This window comes from Trachemys scripta, chromosome 6, assembly GCF_013100865.1.
Source record: "Trachemys scripta elegans isolate TJP31775 chromosome 6, CAS_Tse_1.0, whole genome shotgun sequence".
Lineage (NCBI taxonomy): Eukaryota > Metazoa > Chordata > Testudines > Emydidae > Trachemys > Trachemys scripta.
Window position 1 is genome coordinate 40,862,217 of NC_048303.1, and position 17,448 is coordinate 40,879,664.

At 41.2% G+C, this 17,448-nt stretch overlaps 1 protein-coding gene across 3 annotated transcripts in view; it reads right to left on the reverse strand.

Moving 5' to 3' along the window:
- CMYA5 (cardiomyopathy associated 5) overlaps nt 1-15,419 on the reverse strand; it is a 63,339-nt gene extending 47,920 nt beyond the window's left edge. For all 3 annotated transcript variants that reach the window (XR_004646254.1, XM_034774527.1, XM_034774529.1), the window contains exons 1-2: nt 15,218-15,419; nt 1,386-6,957 (exon numbers count right to left, since the gene is read on the reverse strand). Coding sequence is in view for 2 of the 3 variants with exons in the window: in XM_034774527.1 (XP_034630418.1) it covers nt 1,386-6,957; nt 15,218-15,330 (5,685 nt within the window). In the remaining variant the exon portion in view is untranslated. The remainder of the gene's footprint in view (nt 1-1,385; nt 6,958-15,217) is intronic.
- Nucleotides 15,420-17,448: the final 2,029 nt, after the last annotated feature.

The window sequence follows — 17,448 nt, forward strand, 5'->3', positions numbered from 1 at the left end:
TGTCTGGAGCCCAGGGCCCTTTTAAATCGCCGGCTCCAGGGCAACTGCTCCCTTTGCTCCCCCCCCCCCCGCCTGTTGGAGGCTGCGGGGGAGGGGGGAAATGGGGCAGGGACATTAAAGCACTGCAGGGCCCTTTGCCGCGGTGGGGGGGGGGCAGGAACATCAAAGCGCTGCCGCGGCAAAGGACCGTCCTTAAAGCGCTGCCGCGGCAGTGCTTTAATGTCCCTGCCCCTTTTGCCCCACCCCGTCGGCGGTCCTGCCAGTACAGACCCTACCAGCAGGGCCGCCGGCAAGGGGAAGGGACAGCAACATTAAAGCTTTGCCACGGCAGCGCTTTAACATTAATAACTCCCACCTTCCAGTGGATTGGGAGCCAGTGCTGCTCACGGAGCACAAGGGTGATGTGTTCATGTTGGCCCAACCCAAGAGGTGAGCACTGCATGTATGTTCAGCACTAGCTGAAGCTTCTGAATGCAAGTGTAGGTGAAGGTAGTTGGACCCAAACTTTTTACTAAGGCAATCCACCCACTACATTATATCTTGCTTTGCAACCCACCCAGGGACCACATTGGGGGAGGAAGGGGCAGAATCATAATCCAGCATCCTTCTCCTCTGCTACCACCTTCTCTTCCTTGTCCTGTGAAGGGGCCACTGACTATCCTCAGCAGTTTCCTCCCACCCTCCACCCCAGCACCACAACCCTAGTCCTGGCCCACGGCGGAAGAGAGGCCGGAGGCGGGCAGGAGGGGAAAGGATGCCAACCCCACAAGGGCTGCTCCTGTCCTGCAGGGCTGGGCCCGCTCCCCACTCTGTGACTCTGGCACATGACCAGGGTCACATTGCCTCTCAAGGTTTGGCCTCAGAAGGTAGGAAGCCAGGCCCAGCCCCATGGGACAGGAGCTGCTGCTGCGGGATAAGTGTGGGGTGTGCTTAGTCTCCAACTCCCACTCCTCCCCAGGGCCTCACTGCACACTGGGCCCATGACCCATCTACAACCTTTCCATGACCTATTCCATGACCCACCATTTAGGAAACATTGGTATAAAGAAAGTGTATTGTAATAATCCAGCCCAAGGATGACTAAAGCATTGACAATTATAGCAAAAGGAAAAGTTCCTGTTAACAGATAGTATATATAGAAACTGAAAACCAAAATACTTGCATTCTTTCTGCTGAATCTGAAGCAGTCTCCAACTAATAATTTCCAATCCCAAATTTGGGCTAAGGTTAAAGATGAAAGATTCATATTTTAAACTACATAGTCAATCAAGTATCAGAGGGGTAGCTGTGTTAGTCTGGAACTGTAAAAAGCAACAAAGAGTCCTGTGGCACCTTATAGACTAAGAGACATATTGAAGCATAAGCTTCTGTTAACAAATTCTTACCTTCATATCCATTACAGCAGTGTCCAGTGTTGTCACATCATGGCCTTCATGCTCCCCAAAAAGCTTGTCAATAGCAGAAATTGGGCACCTGCACTGGCAGCAATAAGTATCAACATGGACCTTCTTAATTTCTTTTTGTTGACTCTCACTTTCAGATATGTCGAGTGATGATTTTTCAGAATTCATCATCACAAAGCCTGAATCCTCATGTTCAATGGGTGTGTCTTGCTCTGCCTCATTTACAGATTCATAACTATGGCTAATCGGCTCAAACGATTCCCTGTCTTCAAACAATAAATCTTCATGTGCCAATTCAGAGGATATTTCATCTTGCAAAAGTTCTTCTTGGGTAATCACTTTATAATCCATTGACTCAGCAAGATGTTCATCAGTCTCCAAGCACTGATCCTCTCTTGTTGAATCTGATGGAAGGTTATCAAAATCAAGTCTAAAGGGCTGTAAGTCTAAATCACCTGATGCCTTATCAAACTTTACTCCAGGTTCTGGAAGGCCAGTCTTAGCTACTTCTAGGATATGCTTTGCTATATCGTTGGCAATATTTTCTCCGACTCTTTTTTCATTTGTCTGCTCACCTGTATCCAATAGGTATTTTTCCCTGTTGATCACACTTTCAAAACGATCATGGTCTAGATCATATGCCTCTTTTGTCATGGGTCGAAGGTGATTATCCAAATATGAAATTAATTGCTCTGGTTGCTGAGAAGTACGAACATATTGATTGCTTTCACTTTCATCAACAGGTGTTCTTCCATGAGGCACGTAATTATCCATTTTATTAACTGCTGCTATTTCATGTTGTTCTTTCCGCTCATCTGTTCGAGGAGTTACTGTCTTTGATTTATCTTGCACAGATGCTTCTTTCTGATTGGCAGTTACCTCAGAATCTAGTACTTGACTGGACTCTTCATGACTCATTTGCTCTGACAATTCCTGGTGTGTTGCTGCAGGTGCATTTTCTTCCTCTCTTTGACTAGAGGGATCATTTCTTGCATCTGAAACATTAAGCTTGCTTCCAAAAGGAACTGCCTGAGTTGGTTGACAAATTGTTACTTTAATATCACTAATAAACGGGATTCTTTCTCCCTCCACAATTTCCCCTTCTGACAAGACCTGGGTTTTGGTGGATTCTTCAGATAAAATATGAACAGATTGCTGCTCCTTTTCAATTACCTCATAAAAATCCTTATGTTTGTCTCCTGAAACCCTCAATTGGCCTGACAGGTCTTTATTAACAGACTGAGCTTTTGAAACTTCATCTTTTTCAGACCCAGCCACGTTGCAAGGAATATCATCTTTAAGAATGTATTTTTCAAAATATATTCCAGTTTCATCGTCTGTGTCAGAATTTCTAGGAAAAGATGCATCAGAATTTCCACTCTCTTCATCAGAAGGAGGCTCATTTTCACCTTTTGCATTTTCTCCCACTGCTTCTGCATAGAGGTCCTTGTATAAAAATGCCAGTGCAGGTGGCTCCTCTAGAAGTTCTGGGTTAATCGCGCTGACTGATGTGGGAAACAACATGGATCGTTCTAACACTCCTTCTTCTGTATCAAATAAGGGTGTGCCTGCTAACTTCTGTTCATCTTCTATATTTATCACTTTTTTACTATAGTCAATTGATTTTTGCATAGTCAAAAATTTCTGAGCATCTACATGAGACTGCATCTTGCTTTCTTGTTCTATCATTCCATAAAAGGCTTCATCTAAGTCATTATCTAGTAAAGTAAATTCATCTTCCAAGGTATTAACATCAGAACTTCCAGTTGAAGAGATGGTTTCTTCTGTATGTTTCTTAGGGTTTGCCATTACAGCATCAAAGGGAGATAGGCCCTGAACAGATAGTTCAGTGGGGGATTTGTCATCAATCAAAGTATACTTTTCAAAATAATCCATCTCAATGGTACCCTCATTAGGATTCAAAACTTCGCCACTTTTATTTTCTGACACAGTGGAAATTTCCTCCTCTGTTTCTACAATTTCCTGAGCATCTACTTCTTCAACCAATTCTTTTTGTTCCATATCTTTAACTCCCGTGTCATCAGCCACTGAGTTTTCAGAAATTTCTCTAGCTGTTCCATATGCTGACGCTTCATGGTCACCACATTCAAACGGTTTTGTTTTAATGAGGGTATTTGTTTCTAAGTATTCTAATTTATCTGGCATGTGTTTGCTTTCTTCTTCGTCCACTGAAGAAATGAGTGGGACAGCATGAATATTCAATATCTCATAGCCTTCTGAAATTATATTAAACATATCTTTTTGTTCATCAGGTTCTGGAGTATATTTGGATTCTTCTGCAGAGTTCACACGTTCTGTTAATTTCTCTTCTCTTGGTAGATAATGTTCAGGCTCTTTTGACCCTGCTTCTACATTTGAAAAATGCTGTATTTCTTCTGCTGTTGAAAGGTTTCCAATGCTAGTTACTGTTACATTATTTACATTTTTATCTGAGACTGGATTACCTGGTAGTGAGGAGTATAAATTATGTGTGTGGCTTTCATTAATGGGCTCTGATAGGAGATTACGGGAAACTTCATTTGAAACAAAATCAGATACCATTGTCATGTCTGATTTATTCTCATTAGCACTTTGGGCTGTTCGTGCTGTCTGAAGTCTACCTGGAAATTGTTTTGATTCAAAGCATTTAGCTTCATTTGGAAAAGACTGAATTTCTTGCTTGTCTGCTTCGTTATTATTTGTAGGATCAGCTGAGCCAGTTTTTGACTCTTCTGACAATAAAGCAGTTTCCTCAAAAGCATAAGCTTGAATTTCTAGTTTCTCTGTTTCATTAAAAGGCCTATCCAAGGTGGTTTTTAACTGTGTTGATGGGTCACTGTCTGTTTCAGCTGAATAAGACTGATTTTCTTGCATCCTGGTTTCATCAATAAAGTCTGATGAAACAGCCATTGACTGTTCAGATGAAGTATATTGTATGTCAGGCAAAGAAGAATCAATATCATGCTTCTCTTCTTCATTAATGGAACCAGCTGAAAAGTTCAACACTTCTGAAACCAAGTCTGGCACTTCATGTGCATCAGGTTGTATTTCTTGCTTATCACTTTCAGCAATGAAGATGGGAGAAGGAGCTGTTAACTGTGCTGACAGCAAGTATTCTGTGCCCAGTGAATAAGCTTGAAGTTCTTGCCCATCTCTGTCATCAGTATGCATTAGTGACATAGTGCCTAACTGTTCAGACATCAAGTTTTCTATTTTAGGTGAATGTAGCTGAATTTCTCGCATCTCTGCTTCATCAGTGTCATATGATGAAAGTAAAGAGTGACACTTTGATTTTGCAGGCTTGGGTCTATATGGCTGAATGTCTTTCTTCTCTTCATCATCAATAGAATGTGACAAAACTAAATGTTTAGGCATAGATTGTGCAGTTACAGGTGAAGAAGATTGAATTTCTTGGGGAATTACTTCATCCACTGAATAATACGAAAGTGAATGTTCAGGCTCCAGTCCTGCAGGTATATGTGAATAACATTGACTTTCTCGGGTTTCTGTATCTCCAATAGGATATGATAAAATTAAATGACCAGATTCCAATTGTGGAGTTGTGGGTGAATAATGCTCAATTTCTTCACTCCCTGTTTCAGATAAAACTAGATGTTCAGACTCGAATTGTGTGGGTACAAGTAAATATGGCTGAATTTCTTCATTCTCTGCTTCTTCAATGGAATCTGATAAAATTCGATGTTCACACTCCAAGTGTGCAGCTTGTTTCTCTGCTTCATCAATGGGATATGACAAATCTGAAAGCTCAGACTCCGGTTCTGCAGTTACTTGTGAATAATACTGACTTCCTTGTGTTTCTGTTTCATCAACAGGATATGATAAATCTACATTTTCAAACTCCAGTTGTTCAACTGCAGGTGAATAAGACTCTTGCTCTTCTGCTTCTTCAATGGAATAGAATAGATCTGAATGTTCAGACTCTGACGGAGCAGTTATGGGAGTGTTGGGCTGGATATCTTGCTGGTCTGAATGTTCAGACTCCAATTGCTCTCTCTCTTGTTTCTCTGTTTCACAAGTAGAATAGGATATATCTAGTTGTTCAGATTCCAGTTGTGCAGTTACAGGCGAATAAGGATGAATTTCTTGCTTTTCTGCTTCCTCGATGGAATATGATAAATCTGGATGTTCACATTTGGATTGTGTAGTTATAGATGGATAAGGTTTAAAATCACACTTTTTTATTTCAGATAAAACTGAATGTGCAGGCTCCAACTGTGTAGTCACAGGTGAATAAAACTGAATTTCTTGTTTCTCTGTTTCCTTGGCAGTATGTGATGAACTAGAACATTCAGAGACAGATTCTGTAGATAGAGACACATATGGTTGAGTTGCTTGCCCCTCTGGTTCATTAATACAATCTGTTGAAATGGTCTTTGTGGGGAAAAATGAATTAGGCTGAATTTCCTGGTTCTCTCCTTCATCAATAAGAGATGGGGTAATGGACAGTGGCTGTTCTGAGATTACATTTGCAGTCTCAGGAGGAAAGGGCTGTATTTCTTCTTTCTCTGCTATATCCATAAGATCTGATGGCTCGGATATTGACCATTCTGATATTGATGTCAAGGGCATGGGTGAACTTGTGTGGATTTCCTGCTTCTCTTCTTCCTCAGTAAGGGATGGTGAAAAAGACAGTGACTGTTCTGATGTCTCATGTAGAGTCTCAGCTGGAGAAGACCGTGTCTCTTTTCTCTCTTCTTGATCAAGAGGAACTGTTACACCCGCATTTGAAAAACTGCTAGATTCAATATTCGTTTTGACATGTTTTATATTATGAAGTGAACCATCATCCCCATCAGTGCAATCCTTTTCAAGATGCACCAAAGAAGGCGAGGAAGGGCTTTGATTTAGGAATCCTTTGTGCTGTTGTTTCTGCTTCCTTTTTATATCTGATGGCGTAGCTGGATCTTTACTACTCTTCTTTTGAAAAAATGTTGGCGTTTCTTCTTCTGAAATTGAACTGAACTTCTGGATTTTAGCTCTTACAGCTCCATTAAGGGCTGGCCTTCCTTTTTTCAGTTTATTTTCTTTACCCATGGACTTTGAGGCAATTGGAGCATGTGACACTGATTCCCCTGTAATGTCTAGCAAATCCTCTTTATCTTTTGAAGTTTCTGCATCCATAGCTTGTGCTTCCAGTTCAGCAGCATTTAACTTCGCATCCTGCACTTTTGCGGGAGCATCTATTAATTCTTGCATCTTCATTCCAGATAAGTCACTCTTTTTGCTACACTGGCCTCCCTTCAAGTCTGATGTCCTATCTGATGATTTACACATTCTTTTCCGGACAGTCTTACCTTCATCCATGAGAAAGATAACTTTCCCTGGGGGAGAATCTACAGATGAACTTTCAACACTACAAAGATCAGAAGTAGCACTTGCTTCTGAGGCCCAAGGAGTGGAACATCTGCTTGAGCTGGTTTCCCATGTTATTCCACTATCTTCACTTTGAACTGTTACCATAGAAAAGGAAGGGTCGGACATGATGCATTGTAGCTTGGGTTTCACATCTTCATTCTGGATAATGTCCTTTAAACTGCAATAATAAATAAATAAAAGTATGGTAGGATCATTTATTATAAAAAATCAATTACAGTAAAATCAAACATACCTAAGGAAAACTATTTTTCAGATTTGCTTAAATACTGTAACAAATATAGTCATAAAAATGTAACATTTTGTCTGACAAATATACTGTTGGCATTGGTAACGTCGTATGTTGTAAGATTGTATAAAGACACTAAGGACTTCAAATTTTATCTCACTTATGCTAGCGTGAGGTCAGAATCTGGCTTTAAAACTTAAAGGAAGCTTAACCTTCAGCAAAAATCTAATCATGAAACAAATCAGCAATATCACTAAAGATCTAAGGCCTAATTCTCCAATGCCTGATACCTTGTGGAGTCATTTAAACCTGTACTATGTTGGTGTAATTGTTGAGTCTGAACTTTTGATGAGCTTAAACTTAACCCAGACTTGATGTCTCTGTCTGAACTTTTAATCAAAGCTCTGACCTGCGAACTACTCATGACACCCCCCTCCCCTTAAGTAGTCATCTCCCCTTTTCTCTTTCTGAATTTACATTTTAACCTGTTTTATCCTGTAGAATCTTGATTGATTATACATGACCATTATGATCTGTTAATCACTTTGTTTACTTCTGTGTATAAATATTGATGCTCACCCCTAATAAACTTGCCACACTTACTCTGAAGCTTTTCAAGCTAAGGATAGTGTGAGCCCGTTGATCAACGAATTGGTGTCTGGTCTCTGACAGATTGTGAGCCCCATACCAACTCCGCACGAACTCGGGTGCTGGAGAGGTGAGTGAGGACTTGCTTTTTACCTAACATAATCGCTGACACACTGATTTGGTAGCATTTTACACCTACTTTGCACAGATGTAAATGACTAATTCAAAGCACAAGGCAGTAGAATCATAGAATATCAGGGTTGGAAGGGACCTCAGGAGGTCATCTAGTCCAACCCCCTGCTCAAAGCAGGACCAATCCTCAACTAGTAGAGATTCAAGCCCATCGTTTATTACTACCTCTTAGTTCTCTTCATCTTCCAACTTTATGAACTTTAATTTAGGTCAATTCTGTGTACAAGGGTGTTACAAATAATAAAAATATTCCTCCAAAATCATGGGTTTATCTGAGTAAGTCCTCTAACATACCAATAAATGGTTAACCATGATTTTATTAAGAAACCTAAAATATTTATGGTACATAAAATTCCAATAGCTATCATTTCTATCAGTGATTTAAGTATATTGTTGCAGGAAAGACCTACAGAACCATTTAGCCCTCCAGCTTTATAAACTACAGCAGCAAAAAGGGTTAAAATGATTAAATAATTAAGGATGAAGTCGCAAACTTATTTCAGTAAAGAAATTTGAATAGTAATATGGAGAAAATAGAAAAGACTAATAGCAAATGTTCAACCCTCTACATTTCTTCAGTACCCAATACCTTAAAAATTTCCATCGAGAAAAGCAAACCACAGAGAAGGCAGAAGCTGTCATCCATTAGCCATCTTGCTATGGAAAAGACCTTAAGAAGCCCTGTAACCTACCTAGCAACTGACTGAAGGAAAACTGCCAGTGTCACCAGCCCCATCTGATTGAGTACAAAGAAGAGCTCTGTGTATGCTCAAAAGCTTGTCTCTCTCACCAACAGAAGTTGGTCCAATAAAAGATAACACACCCACTGAAGCAACTACGAACTCTCAAAGCCTACTTCATGGGATGAGGCAAACTTGCAGCTGAAAGATCCTAGTTCCACTAAATAGAGGGAGATAGTCATGCTTTGAACTACCTTTATCTGGCTAATATAATGTAATTACACAGATAGGAATGAAGAGCTAACCTGTGATATATGAGACTCAAGGATCAGAGCCAGGCGAACTCACTGTGTTAGTGGACACAAGAAGGAGGCTGAGCAGCACTGAGTGTGAGTGAGATCTATGGGAAGCGGGAAGCCTCTGCCTTCCTCCCTGAACCATCAGGTGCAGTTAGTATTGGGTCTCTGGGGAATGAGCCCAGCGAGGAATTTCCATAGGACACTTCCTGTGAACTCCTCCTGGCTGCTGCTGATTTTGTTCCCCATTTAGTAAGGAAAAAGGGAGACCACAGGGCCAGACTTGCCTCCACTGCTTTCACCAGTGCTGGCTATTTTGAGGAAGGAGCCCCCAGATGTCAGAGGATTTCCATAGCCCACACCTGAAAGCTCTTCCTCCCTCATGGAGAGCAGCAACCAGGGAGGGAAAGGAGGCCATGGGCCTTGTGTCCTGAACAGGTCCCTCTGGGTTTGAAAAAATGGTAAAGATCCTCAGAGCTGCACATGACCCAAATACCATGGGTGAGAGAAGGCAGTGTTGGCACCAACCCGATTCAGATTAGTCGGTAGACAGGAAAAGGAAACTGCAGCAGGAATCTTGGCATAGCTGTGCAGGACAACACATCAGGTTGATCCAATGTACTGTGGTGATTTCGTTATCAGGGAGCATCTTACTGCTGTTCTTGCTATTTTACACTTGCAGTGAGTGGTAACAGAGGCATCCACCAGTTTGTTCATTTTGAGCCCTTTTACTTAAAATCTCAGCTCTAGTGGTGAATTTCCTGAGCCCAGACTACTTTGTGCCCACATTCTCGTGTGTTGTAGTAGAGTAACATCTTTACCCATCCAGTATACAGCCTACTGATTGCACGAGGCCTTTGCATACTCCACACCTTGTTACTTTCTCCTCTCCTCACCTAGTCAGAAGGTGCTGACCTATTTGAGAGAGGCTAAAAAAATACTGAAACAAGAAAATACTCTCCAACTCCCATTTACTTTAGTAGGTGGGTCTAGAGCACCTTACAGTTTACAAACTTACAGTTACACCACTGTGACAGTCCCCTCTGGGCCCCTGCCACATCCCACCCACTGGCTGCCAGGCAGCTCTTTCTCCATGCTGGCTAGTGGAACCTCTCACCTACTCAGACTAGTCCACTACTCATCAATCCATTTCTCCAGCGTCCTTCAGGCTGAGGGTAGCCTCTGACCTGCTCTACCGCCTCTCACCATCTTCCTGGCTTTGTCTCCTTTTAATTGCAAGTAGGCTTGCCAACCCTCCAGGATTGTCCTGGAGTCTCCAGGCATTAAAGATTAATCTTGAATTCAAGATTTCATGTGATGAAACTAGGAATACATCCAAACAAAATGGGCAACTAATTGCATGGAGGGCATGTTGTTGTTTTAATGGCAATTCTCCAGACCCTTGTATTGGTCTCCCAGTTCACTTGCCTTCTGAGATTTTATCCTTAACAAAAATAATCAACCCCAAAAGGTATAGGAAATGGTTACAACAATATAATGTCTGGTTATCTTTTGTTTTCTGAATATTTGAGGCTGGGAGTCTGAAGTCTTTTTATCTATATGAGCCAGCTAATGGAAGGAGCCCAGAAACAGCAGTATCTGGACAGCTAACTGATGTTCTTTTCGTGTAATTAAACTTTAATTCCACATGTGTATCAGATTCCACGGGGAATCCTACAAATAAGGGTCTGGTAACTTGCATCATAATAGTTTGCTTGGTGTTTTTCTCAAAGATATGACACATCCTTTCCAAATACCATCACTGCTTTATAAGAAAATATTAGTTCTAAATGGCAATAGAAAAAATAGATGTCAGTCAAGAAGATAATTTCACAAGGTACAGTTCCAAAAGCTAGAGCACACAGCACAGGAGTTTATAAAAACAACTGGTTTATTCATGCCGACAAAGGACATGATGTCTTGTGCTGGCCTTACGACAGGGTTCTGACACTATTTGTTAGTCTCATTGTTTCCAGAAATGACAAAAGAATAACTGCAGTACCTGGCTTTGATAAAATGGTGTGAAAAGTAACGGACCGTGACTTTGCTGGAATTTTATGGAGACTGTTGCTATCAGAACTTTACAACAACAGATTTTAAAAAGGATAACTAGTTTCTGATAGAAACACTGCATTGTAGCACTGACCCCGATCCTGGAAACAACAACATGCATCACTTTACCCACTTGAGCAGCTTCACTGGCTTAATTAGGACTACTTAGTGCAAGTAAGGATTTTTTCATTGTAGGCTCAGGCCCTTTACTTGTATGTTGCATGTTTTTATACACTCTCTCTAGCATTCTACTTTAGAACTTTAAAAATGACCATTAAGCTTTATGCTTTGTCACATCATCTTTGCCAGTTTAAACAAACCACAAGCTGCTGCTAGCTTTTGTTTTCATAGATCTTATTTAAATCCTTCTTCCTCTTGCATTGAACTATTTTCTCCCTACCAAATAATGCTAAGACTGACTCTGTATGGTAGCCTGTCTACTATTGTGTTTCAAATGCAGCCCACCTGCTCTGTAAAGCTTTAGTCTAACTGGGAAAAAACACCAGTTACTATTACCAGCAAATCCTCACACATTCCATGCTGGATAATCATGCTTTAACACCACTGTCCATTACTGTTGTTACTGTGCCGTCCTTGAATGCTACTTTACTAAGCACCTGCCTAAAACACTTAGAATATCTTCAGCACTTTGGATCTCTTTTAGCTTATCCAAATGGCATATATTGTGTACACTACATTTTTACCTACACCACAAACTAATTACTTTTTACCTTTGTTTCTAAAGTACCAGACACCCTCTCCTAGGATGGCCTAGTCTCCAATTGACAAGAGCCCAGTAATTTTTAATCCTGTACATTTTGTTGTATTCTCCTGTCTAAAAGGAATAACTCACAGTATTTTTAATATTTTAAAAAAATATTAACCCTTTTTAGTAGATTCTGAAAAAGTGAAAAAAATGGTCACTCAAAATAACCTCTTCTCTTTGTTGGATACACAGGGTTTGTGTCAGGTTTTTCACAAGCACTGCTACAGCTTTTTTTAACCAGCACTGACAAACTTTATTTTTATTTATTCATTAACTTTGCACTTATCACAGCTGTAGATAAGTACTTTCTATTAAATATACATATTGTTTCCTTAGGCTTTAGATACTGACTCAATAATCCACTGGTGTCCCATTGCTCATTGAGAGCTCACCTGTGTTATATACTAAATGACAAAAAGATTAAATGAACAGTCAGATCTCTCTCTCTAGCACAATATATGAAGCTTGTCAATTTGGGTTCTGGCAGAATGTCAGAGGAAGCAAGCTCCAGAGACAAGGGCTCTCAGCTAAGAGCATCCTGTATAAAGGAATGTCAACAAAAGTGCACTGGATGACCTCAACTGTTGTAACGGAATATGAAAAGAACTGACATAACACAATCACAGCCTTTGCAGGGTTCTAAAAAATGATAGATAGGAAGACAATGCTAAAGTTATTCTGTTTGAGCACTGCTGAGGGAGTCAGGAAACCTGAGTTCTGTTCCTGTTTCTAAACAGGCCTGCTGACTTGCCCCAGGACAAACACTTGACTTCTCTGTGCCCTGGATCATTATACAGTACTCATCTTGCTTTGTAAAAGCACTTAGAAATCTATGGATGAAAAACATTACATAGGTTCCTCTTACGTCCTATGGCAAAACTCCCCCCCGAGTTTAATAGTGCAAGGGCAGGCACTATTAAACTGTGTCTAGAGCTGAATAGGCAACCAGTCCTGCACACAGCTCACAAATGTTAAATTGCAGTTAATGGCAGAGTTGGCTGCAGAATCAGGCATGTACAGCCTTGCAGACAGATTTAACGTATCTTGGACTTTTCTAAAAAACATTTTCAAAACATTAATAGCAATTGTAACTTGCAACAGAGGCACCAAATTTCACTTGTAAACTCACAACCAAGCTACAGAGTGCAGAATTACATCTTATGGGCTTGGCCTTTACATCTTTACTCATATTCCTGAGAGTTTTGCCTAAATAGTAATGACAGGGGAGGACCTAAAGTTCCAAATCTTCATTTTATTTACATTTACAAAAATCCCTAACAGCTAAAAAAAAGTTTAAAAATTTACACCAATAAACCATTTCTGAGCTGTGAACTTGTTTTGCCTTATTTGCACTAAAGGCCAAATGTTAATTCCCATCACAGACCTCCTGGAAAAGCAATGGAATATCCTTAACAATCATGATGTGAGCAGAACTACACTAATTAAATTAGAAGCAAATCAAACTTAGGGCTTGTCTACACTGGAACTTTACAGCACCGCAACTTTCTCGCTCAGGGGTGTGAAAAAACACACCCCTGAGCGTTGCAAGTTTCAGCGCAGTAGAGTGCCAATGTAGACAGTGCACCAGCGCTGGGAGCTACTCCCCTCGTGGAGGTGGGTTTTTTTAGAGCACTGGGAGAGGTCTCTCCCAGCGCTATGCTGCGACTACACAAGCCACATCAAAGCGCGGCCACAGCAGCACTTTAATGTTGCCAGTGAAGACATGCCCTGAGTTGAAAAAACTCAGATGCCCATTAAACACAGCTGTTTGGAAGTCCCTCAGGTAGACCCACCTATCTTAATTAAATGTGGGGTGTACATGAATTGTGCCATTATTAATATAATTGGCTGCTTAAGGAATTTATCACCATGCTTTATCAAATACTCACTGTATTAGAACATTCTTCATCTGCAGCAATATGATGCTATGCCTGAATAGGCAATGGTACTTTGCTTGTACAGTTGGTATTACAATAGCACCCACCCCAGCCAAGAATGAAATCTGATTGTGCTAAGTACCATTCAAATGCATAGATAGAGACACTTCCCGCACCCCCCACCCCCAGAACTGCTATTAAAGAAAGGATATCTGAAGATAGAAGGCGTGAGCTACTCCCATCTGTAGCTTAAAGATGATTGTTTAAACACCATTATTAACTATTTAATTGTTGCTCATAGAAGCAGAAATATCCAGCTGATGACCCTGATTCAGAAACATACTTAAGCATGTATGTAACTTTAAACCCTGCATAGTCCCATTGACTTCAGGGGGACTACACATGTGCTTCAGGTTACACACAGGTTGAAATAACTTCCCAAATCTGGGCTAAAGAGCTTTAACAGCATGGTTAATATAGATGCCAAACATGCAAGCGATCTTTTGGGGCATGTAGTCCATTCTCTTTGCTAGTACAGGACTGCTCCTATAGTACATTTTGGTACAGTAGGCTTGGTCACCTCTACTTTGAAATAACTCCCGTGATGGGGATTTCCACTCTTTCCTTTGGGAGAGTAACTCACAATTGAATGGATCTCACAATCAAAAAGCTTTCCTAATGCTCTGGACTAAGTTCTCCTTTTCTTAATCTCATTCCTTTACCCCTAGTTAGAGCCAGGGAGCAGAGGAAAGATACCAGAGAAGAGGCTCATGGCAAAACTGAGCATTATTATGAGTAGAGTTACACCATTTTTTCTTCATCTTGTTGACCTCTGCCCATGAAGAACTTTCCTGGTAAGGTTCCAAATCACTCCAAAATTTGATAGGCTGCTGAGAAGCTTTGTATAACCAAGAACAACTCCTATCACTTGGGTGGCTGGAAGTGTATTACTCAAACCACTTATCAAATAGACTTCAGAAAGTATTTTTCAAACATTATTACTTATTTTCCAACTCTGTTTACAATATACATTTAACAATGATGGATTCTGTCCCCACACAACAACCTCCTGCTCTTGATCTACATTAGATGGACACGGATGGGCGCAAGGTGTCCCACTGATATTAGTGAGGTTCTGCAAGGGCACAAGGGTTTGCCCACATGGATCAGATTGCAGGATCAGACCCAGGATCATGGCGCAGAGAGGATCAGAACTCAGATTTCTGGCTCCCAGTCCTACATGGAGAGCACTCATCCAAGCTATTTCTCAGCAGTTTCTCTATGTTAGAAACTTTGGTCTCTGTATAAAAATGCCTAAAATCAAACAGTATTCTGTGTTCCTTTTCACCCCATTAATCAGTCACAGAAGGCCTCAGATACCTGGTGGAAAGAGCTTAGAGTCCTCCTTCCGCACCCGACTGCTGACATGTAAATCCCCAGAATAAGTAAGATCAATATGTAACAAAAAGTCAGCCAGAAAGGGAGGGGCAGGAGATGCCACTCCAGCTGGCATGCTGCAGACTCTTTAAATAGAAAAGCCTTCAGTGCTCAGGATAGGCACTTACAGAATAAAACTTAATTACAGACAAATTAACCAGAAAGCCTCGCTGGCAGATTCTCATTTGTTTTATTCAAATACGCTTTGGGGGAGAAAAAGAAAATAGGCCTGGATCCCAGGTCCCCCAAGTGTTACGCCCTGCCTATGCATGCAGAGCTTGTCCCTTTCTGGAGAGGGAGTACCTGTTAGTCAGCTCCGCCACTTCTTGGGGCTCCACCAACCCTTCGGGGACTTCATCCTCTATAGAGGAAATCTCAGACACTCTGTCGCACTCAGAGCCAGAGTAACCCTCCATTCAGTTCAAGCCTTTGCTGAGATTTTTACCCCCTACTCCGTCCTCCCCAGGGTTGCCTGAAGCGACTGTCATCCCCAGCAGCTTCAGTCCTCCTGACTCAGGGGAGTCTTTAAATAGAAGGCAGGAAAGTTACAACACCAAGTTGCTGTTGCTGCCTAGGTCTTACCACTGGGTCCTAGCACCAGCCTCACCCCAGCACGCTGTGAATAATAAAAGGGACAAACCAGCAATTGCAGCCACTTCTCTGGGCTACTCAAGCCATTCACAAACTCAGCTCATTTTTGCTACTAAGAAGTTTTTGGTAACAGTGTTTTATAGCCAAGCTCACTGGCTAAATGAGCAGAGTTACAAAAAGAAACACAAATCAGGGCTCCAAGTGACCTTCCCCAACCAGAAGAAAGGTAACACATGGACAGTGTGGGGCTATGAGAGTGGGGGAAGCAGATATGTAGAAAGAGTTGAATTGTGTCTCAATATCAGTTATTAAAGGCAAAATAAATGTATATAAATGTTTAACAGGGGGCTCTGGTGTAGAACCCTGCATAAGGGTTCAGAATAAAATGTGTTTTTCTTTAAATTTTTAATAAAGATTAAAATATTAAAAGAATACACAGCCTTAAAAATGAATGTAGTGCTTGTGAAAGGTGTCAGGTGATCCTGGGGTTTCAAGTTTCCTATCCTTACTTCTCGAAATTGGAATACTGAGTTTATGCACCATGTGAGGGGAGCCACTTCAATACCCTTGGTTTGAAAAACGTAAGTATTGTAATTAGGCATTCAGTTTATAAGGTAATGGGAGGCATGACTAGATTTACTGCTGCTACAGTATCTTGAAACAAGTTATGACTTTCCCTTTCCTTCCCATATGGTAACTCTGCTAAATAGTAGTTACTAAAGCCTATAAAGCAGGGGTAGGCAACCTATGGCACGCGTGCCAAAGGCGGCACGCGAGCTGATTTTCAGTGGCACTCACACTGCCTGGGTCCTGGCCACCGATCTGGGGGCACTGCATTTTAATTTAATTTTAAATGAAGCTTCTTAAAGATTTTAAAAACCTGATTTACTTTACAGATAACAATAGTTTAGTTCTATATTATAGACTTATAGAAAGAGACCTTCTAAAAACTTTTAAATGTATTACTGGCACGCGAAACCTTAAATTAGAGTGAATAAATGAAGACTCGGCACACCACTTCTGAAAGTTTGCCGACCCCTGCTATAAAGAAAACAATTCACTAAGATGTGGATGAAGACACAGCTGCAGTTTGACAGCTACTGATACTACGTATTGTTATTGATAAGCAAACTAGCAGACTAACAACATCTGCTTTTCCTCCTCAACAGATGGAAATCAGCCACATTTGCACTGTAATTATTCTCTACTATCATACAAACTGGGCTGCTTTTCACAGGCAAGGAGAAAACTATCTTCAATATTCCTAAATTAGAATTAACCAAAATGAAGTGCTTGTCACAGTTCAGGGCAACTGCACCTGTATTTCCCCATAGTGGTTCAGCGATGGCACCCACCATCAGGCTTCCAGCTCCCCTAGCCATCACCTCTCTTGGGCGGAGACATGGGTTTCACTTCCACCGGGGAATCTCCAGGCTGCACAGTCTCCTGACTGTACTGGGATGTCCCAGTAGGAGACTCTGCCTGCTTACTTTCTCTTCAGAGTCTACCTACAGAGTAATTGCCCACAGTTACAAGTTACCATGCAGCACTTCCTATGCAAGCACATTTTCCCTCTTAAGGTAAAAGCACTACAGAGAAAACATTAAAACAAATAAATAAATAAAATGAACCTACACACATGCTAATAAGCTTACCAGTGATGCCCACAATCTGAACATGGGTTCTGGCAGGAGCAGTCCTTCAAAACCTCACCCAAGGGGTTTCCCTTGTGGTTTCGAGTTCATCACAGCTTTAGCTCAGAACAAGCACCCACTCCAATGGGGCCTCAGTAGGCCAAGTCCTTCAAATCTTCCCTAAGGATTGGGGCTCTGTTGTATTAATTTATATGGTATAAATGGATCAAAGGTGTTAACATCACCCAATCACTGTTCAACATTAAGCAGTGTTAAACAAGGTCCAGGGTTTGATATACAGAGGCCTCA